This window comes from Bidens hawaiensis, unplaced genomic scaffold, assembly GCF_021521415.1.
Source record: "Bidens hawaiensis isolate Kalapana, Puna unplaced genomic scaffold, B.hawaiensis_p1.1 tig00015250_1, whole genome shotgun sequence".
Classification (NCBI taxonomy): Eukaryota; Viridiplantae; Streptophyta; class Magnoliopsida; order Asterales; family Asteraceae; genus Bidens; species Bidens hawaiensis.
In genome coordinates, this window is record NW_027492359.1 from 428,945 (window position 1) to 435,888 (window position 6,944).

Genomic DNA, 6,944 nt, shown 5'->3' on the forward strand with positions numbered 1-6,944 from the left:
TTATGTCGCCTCATAAAGAAAATCCCTTCTCACGAAGACCTGATAGCGAGACAATCACCAAGCAACTAAGTTCAATTTTTAAAAGACTTGTATGATTTTTCTTTTATTTGATTTCATTGTAATTCTATAAAGTACATGTAGTAAAATTTAAATAGTATTAATAAATTTGATTTGTACCATTAAGATAAGTGGCGGAACCAGGACCTTTTAATCAGGGAGTCGTAATAGAAAAAAAATTTATTTCATTAAAGTACATGAATCACTTTTTTTTTCAATCGATGTAGCAACTAGTAATTGTAATCTACGGGGCCCATAGCTTGAAAGCGTTGTAAAACAACTTCATTTTCAACGCTTGCAAAAACATCTTTCTCAACATAACACAACAATGAATCTGTGAGAAAAATATCATCCATCTTGTTGCATAAATTATTCTTGATATACTTCATCGGTAGCTGTTGCGACAGGCAAGACCAAAGCCAACTCAACTAGTCGATATACCAGTTCATATGTAATGTGATACTTCATTTCACCATTTTCTTTGCAAGTTCTCCAATATCACGAAGACCAGAAAAAGCTTCATTACTTTTGACATTTGAAATATATCGGTCGAGTTGTATCCTTAGTTGTCCTAAATCAGAGCCACAAAAATCTTCTGAATATAAGGCAGCAAGTCGTAATAGCTTCTCACGGTCAAAACATTGAAATGAATCTCTAGGATCCAGACACGCTATACACGTAAGCAACTCTGTTTTTGACTTAGTAAAACGTTCATTCATTTCATTAAGAAGAAGATCAACCACCTAGAATCATGTGAAGAAAATGTAATTTTTTTTCTAAAATAAAACTTAAAAATAGAATGTTGTAACCTAAAAAAATTGAAAAATAATATACCTGATAAAATATATCAACATGGAAATGGTGGAGATACGTTTGTGGCTCGTCATTAACTGTACGTCTAACTCGACCGGGAATGACTTCTTCCATATTAGGCACATGGATTTCATTTTGAGAACAAAATGAAGTGACTTCTTTCATTAATTCCTCCCATCCCTCGTCTCTGTATTTCTTTATATCATGTTTAACATCTCCAATCAATCGTATGACATTTCCAATATTTTGATTCTTTAACTGTAGGGCTTGTGACAAGTCATTTGTCTTTCTTAACAAATTCAACATTAAGTGACCAACAAAAACAAATTCAAAATTTTCCATTTTTCAGCCAAACCTAATGCTATGCCTCGAGTTTTTCTATCAGTGTAATCTCTAAACAAAGCAATAATCACTTCTCTCACTGGTTTCCACAAGTTCAAAAGTCTGTCTATTGTTTTAAGATGAGAACCCCAACGAGTGTCACCGGCTCGAGCTAAACTCATTTCTTGGTTTTTACCTTTTCCTGTACAAACTTCACCCATCTCTATACGTTCCACATAATCATTATATTGTTTTTTCCGAATAGAATCTTTTCTTTTACATGAAGCTCCAACAACATTCACAATTTTCGCAAGGTATTCAAAAAAACTACTCACAGATGCGTATTCAGAAGATGTAGCGACAACAACTAACTACAACTGGTGAGCAAAACAATGAATATAAAATGCATACTTATTTTCAGCTAAAAGTTTTTGTTTCAATCCATTTAGCTCACCACGCATATTTGAAGCTCCATCATAACCTTGCCCTCTAACTCTAGCCATAGTTAAACCATGTTTTGCAAAGAAATTATCAATGGCCACTTTCAAAGATGCCGCGCAAGTGTCGGTAACATGCACTACCCCGATAAACCGCTCGATAACTTCCTCACCATCATCAATGTATCTCAAAACCACCGCCATTTTCTCCTTTATAGAGCAATCACGAGAGTCGTCAATAAAAAAGAGAAAAGAATTTCCCTTTAACCTCGTTCACAATAAATTTTCTTACCTCAGTGGCACAAGCATTAACAATTTCCTTTTGGATTTTCAGCGAAGTTAACTGATTATTTCCGGGAGCATTTGAATTAAAAACCTTATTTACTTCATCAATATGCTCACAATACCATTTTACAAGTTCAAGAAAATTACCTCGACTATTAGAACTAATAGTCTCGTCATGCCCGCGAAAAGCCAAACCTTGTTGTAAAAGGAAACGAATCACATCAACAACGGCTGTTAACCGAATACGATAATCAATCTCATATTGCTTACATCTTCGAGACATCATATAGTTTACATTATGCCTTTGATCTTTTATAGACTCGAATTGAACACTTGCATGATTGTGTCTACTATTCTGCCCTCCTTCATGATCACGGAAATTTTCAAATGCCTTTTTTCAATTTTTAAAACCATGGTTGATAAAACCATCATCCCCGTGTTTATTACCAGTAGGGAATAAATAGCACCATAAACAAAATGCAGCATCCTTTGATACACTATATTCTAACCAACAAAAGTTTTCAAACCATAATTCTTGAAATTTCCTCATACTTCCAGAAACTAACTTTTTAGGGAAGGCATGAACTTTTGGTTGACAAGGGCTTTCGTCATATACCGTCTTCTTACTTCCTCTCGTACATTAACCGAATAATCATTAATTGGTTTTTGTAAGGCCGGGTCACCAACAATTTCATCTTCAGATAACTCAATTTCGTCTCGACTTCTTTTATTATTTTTTTCATTAGAATTCGAAGGATTTGATGAACTCTTGATGTTTGATTTTGGTTCTTTACCAAAATATTTGTCCGTACGTGCATTTCTACACATAAAAATAGTAATATGTTATTAAATATTGAATTATATAAAAATAATAATAAGATTGAATATGGTAAAACTAATATGCAACACACTGTATATATATATTTGTTTATTAAACATTTATATATATATTTGTTTATTAAACATTTACAAACATAGAAAATAACAAAACTATATTAAATATACTTACTTCATTGTTGCAAAAAAATGGAACCCAAAGTTTTGTTTTTTTCCGAAAAGCAAAACGAAAGAGATGTGGCAGGTGTGACTTGTGAGGCGTAAAGAAAGTGAAAAGACTTAAAAAACTAGGTTTTTAATTTCCTGGGCCAACCTCCTCTTAAAAAGGCCACAATTTAATTCAATATAAATATTAATATATCACCCACTGGTCCACTTGTCTTTTCCTTTTCCATCTTTCTCTCTCTGCAATTTGAAATTTCCCAAAGTTGGTCGGCTTCCTCTCTTGACTACCGCTCTCGCTTCCGAAAAAAATCCTTGCTTCATCTTTTTTTCTTTTTCTTTAACCTTAACAAACTTTAGAGGACAATCAAGAGGGTCAACTATACAAAACTTTTATGGCAGGGTACTCCGGTAACCTTAGAATTTGGCCGGCTGGAGGGTCAGCTGACCCGCTGACCATCCTGTAGTTCCGCCCCTGATTAAGATGTAAATTCCGTTTTGTTTATGTGGAATACAGTTACGTTCTATATCCGTGTGGACTAGAGACAAAGGAAACCATGGTTGCAAATGATATCCATAACATCGACTATCTATGACTGAGTATCTACGATCATGGGCATTAACGAGCATGCTCAATAGTAGAAATTGGAACGGTGAACTTAGTTACCAATATGGTTACCTTCGGGTGTCGTTATTTGATAGAAGTGGTACCAGTACAACCGTTTAATCCATCTCGAGAAAATCCTGCTTCCATATATGTGTAGACTGTTGCGATATTCAAACCCAAGACGCAAATCCCAAATCTATTCCAATGATAAAACTCGATGTCACTCTTCAATGCTCCACATCTTTAGATATCTCGCGAATTGATCTTGTAAGAAAACCTTGTGGAACTAAGTGTTTATAATAATTACGGGTGTACCCGTGGATCATGCGATGACTCTAGTAATTACAGGCTTACACATACTTATAAAGGTCCCCGATCTATGTGGATCATGAGACGACTCTAGTAATTACGGGTGTACACGTAATTGTAAAGGTCCCCAAATGAAAATCATAATGAAATTCGTAGTGTGTAATAATTCATAACCTAAAGTGATTTTCAGTCAACGCAACAAATACGATGGGATAGGAACATGATGGATATGCAATTGATACATAAGAACATGATGGATATGCAATTGATACATTTTATATATAATTGTTCTTTTCATATTTCATTTGTAATGTTTATCGAGTCAGTTGAAGATTTGTCTTATTTTGCCCATTATTTATACGCCCTTAATTGTTGTATTAAATTTTAGTTATGAGAAACTATTATCTCACCTATACAAATAATTTTTATTTTCAATTTTTTCTCTCATCATTCAACAAATTAATCATTTATTATCAAACTAGTTTGTTCACCCGGCGCATTGCTCCAGGCTAGTTCTAGTTCTGTCTCTTTTTTTGAAACAATGTGATTTTATCATATAAATCTGCAGAAAATATAAAAATAAGGGCAAGTCTAAGTAGGAAACACAATTATAGATACTCACGAGCTGCAAGTTTATATTGTTCTAAGAGTCATCGAGTATTGTTTGTTACATATATGTTGTGTCGTTCGTGTAACCAAATAATCCAGGCGGACGACTATTTGTCTAATTACATACAATAATATATTTTATGTGTGGCCACCGTGTAGTTATGTTCAAAAGGAATTACATTCCTTGTGGCAGGGTTGCTTGTAGACTGTGATTGCTTCATTGATGTTGTGGATTTCCAAGAAGTAGGTTCGCACAACTACAACAGTTGTGTTGCAGATCCAGTTCTGGTTGAATGAGATGCACTATAGTAACCCAAGGTCTGCAAATTGGGAATTGATAGGGAATATTTTAGTTATTACTATTTAGTTAATGAATTTAAATTCAAGTGATAAAGTTTTGGATATGCTTACCTTGGGTTATGCAAAAGAAGGTTGCTTGAACGTAAGCATACTTGTAGCCGACAACGACCTTCGATGGAAAACACAAAAGAATAAAAATCCAGTCATGCAACGCAAAATAGCCATACAAGAAAACATAAAACACAAAACTTCAAAGGGAGAAGCATAAAACAATTTCTAGAGTTGCACAAATTACAAGTGAGGCACAACAAAAGTATAAGAAAAAAACCTATTGATTAAAAAGGATATAAAAAAGGAGCAGAAAATGAAGTTTATATTGCAGCCTATAGGTTCAGACAAGTTAAATAACTTTTAAAAATTTCTACGGTGACTTACAAATGGTATGCATATATCGTTATATATTTAGAAAATATAACTGATTTATAGAAACTACATTCAAATATTCATTATATATCTTGCACATTTCTTAATTATTTAAGTGACACAACTCACAACTATGACATTGAAACTACTTTCAAAGCAAGATCATGCTATCAATATCAAAATACTAAAAACTTTTACTATACACATCACATATTAAAAAGCTAATAATTGAGAAACACGATACCGCTATACGACCTTAAGGCACAAAAGACGACCCCAAACTTTTAATGTTATGATTATTTTGTTTTCAAGCCAATTAGCTTATATTATTTTCACATAATGTTTTTAGATTTCGGTGGATACAAGTAACTCCAATGATATATTTTAAGATGCTAAAGTTTCCCAGCATCTTACCTAAGAACGCGTCCACTAAAATGGGAATAAATTCCACCCAATTGGAGCCATTGTCCGATTGCAGAGGTCTACTTAACTCTGCAAATATAAAAAAAAAGATAAACAATATGAATGAATAAATAAATGAATCGCATTTGTTTACTAACTTTAAGGTGTTCCGGTTTGGGATCTCAACTCCTGTCCACTATTACATAATCTGAGAATTTTAATTTGCTCATAAATGGGAAGTTAACAATTGTTTCAATTATGGAAACAAAAGATGATTAGAGGAGTGCATTTAACTAAAATACATGTAATTTGCAACCTCAGTCATATAAACTGATTCAATGTGTAACATCATCTCTAATACTAATAAAATGATAATAAGTACAACATATATCAACAATTATCAACATCAAAAGGGTTCGGATACAATAAGATACATGCTTCCATGCTGTAGCATAATAGACCCATCAGCAAATGCCTTAGCTGAGTAACATAGAAGGGTGATATTCACCGATGCCAATCTCCTTCCTCAATTCAACCTATGCATACACAAACATGATACAACATCATCTATTGTTAACCTCAAATGCAATATTGCTATTGCTAATATCAATTTGTTTAGTCTCAGTGACTATAACCGAAACACTAATTATTAAATATATATTTTTTTATAAAAGATGAGACAAAAGGTATTTAAGTCAACTTAAAACATTTCAGTCCAACCCTTTTACAGAAGAGATTCAAACCAAATGTGTATAACAACAGAAGCTTCAACCGGAAGGCCCTAAGCTTTATCAGATAATATTGGAGACCGGCTTTTCAGACCCATTTTGCCACACTCATGATGATTCCAGATGCTAATCTGATGTGTAACAACTCGCATTCTGTATGTATATCCATTTTACCATAATCAAATAAAAAACGTGAATATGAGCCAATTTTGTTGTAGATTGTCATACCCCGACCAAAGGAGGCAGAACATGCCGGGAAGCAACAGATTGCCCAAGAACACAAGACACTATTAAAGTGGCAATATTTAAACAACTCATTACTTTCATTAAATCACCAAAAGTAACACATCTTGTTCATACAAATAACACCAAATATAAGAATTTAATTATTCATTTTTCTAATAACCTAAGCCGTCTGAATAGGATAGCATCTTCAAACTCCAATCAACCAATAATCAAACCTGTAACAATGCATAAAATAATATTTGTCAACACGTATGTTGGTGAACAATTTCATAGTTTTTGAGTATATATAATACAAGGCGAAATCCACAAACGTATATGAGACTAAAAATAAAAGTAACAATTGCGGTATATAAATCATAAGTAAATGAGGATCCTTTCTAATCGGTAACAACCGACATACTCGGATAA

The 6,944-nt window shown here is 33.3% G+C and overlaps 1 protein-coding gene across 1 annotated transcript; it reads right to left on the bottom strand.

The window, feature by feature from the left end:
• Positions 1-521: 521 nt before the first annotated feature.
• LOC143548798 (uncharacterized) lies at positions 522-1,176 on the bottom strand. Its single transcript, XM_077039879.1, has 2 exons — positions 892-1,176; positions 522-800 (listed from the first exon to the last, which is right to left on the bottom strand). Exons 1-2 carry the CDS (start codon positions 1,174-1,176, stop codon positions 522-524), a joined length of 564 nt encoding a protein of 187 aa, XP_076895994.1.
• Between the last annotated feature and the right edge of the window lie 5,768 nt (positions 1,177-6,944).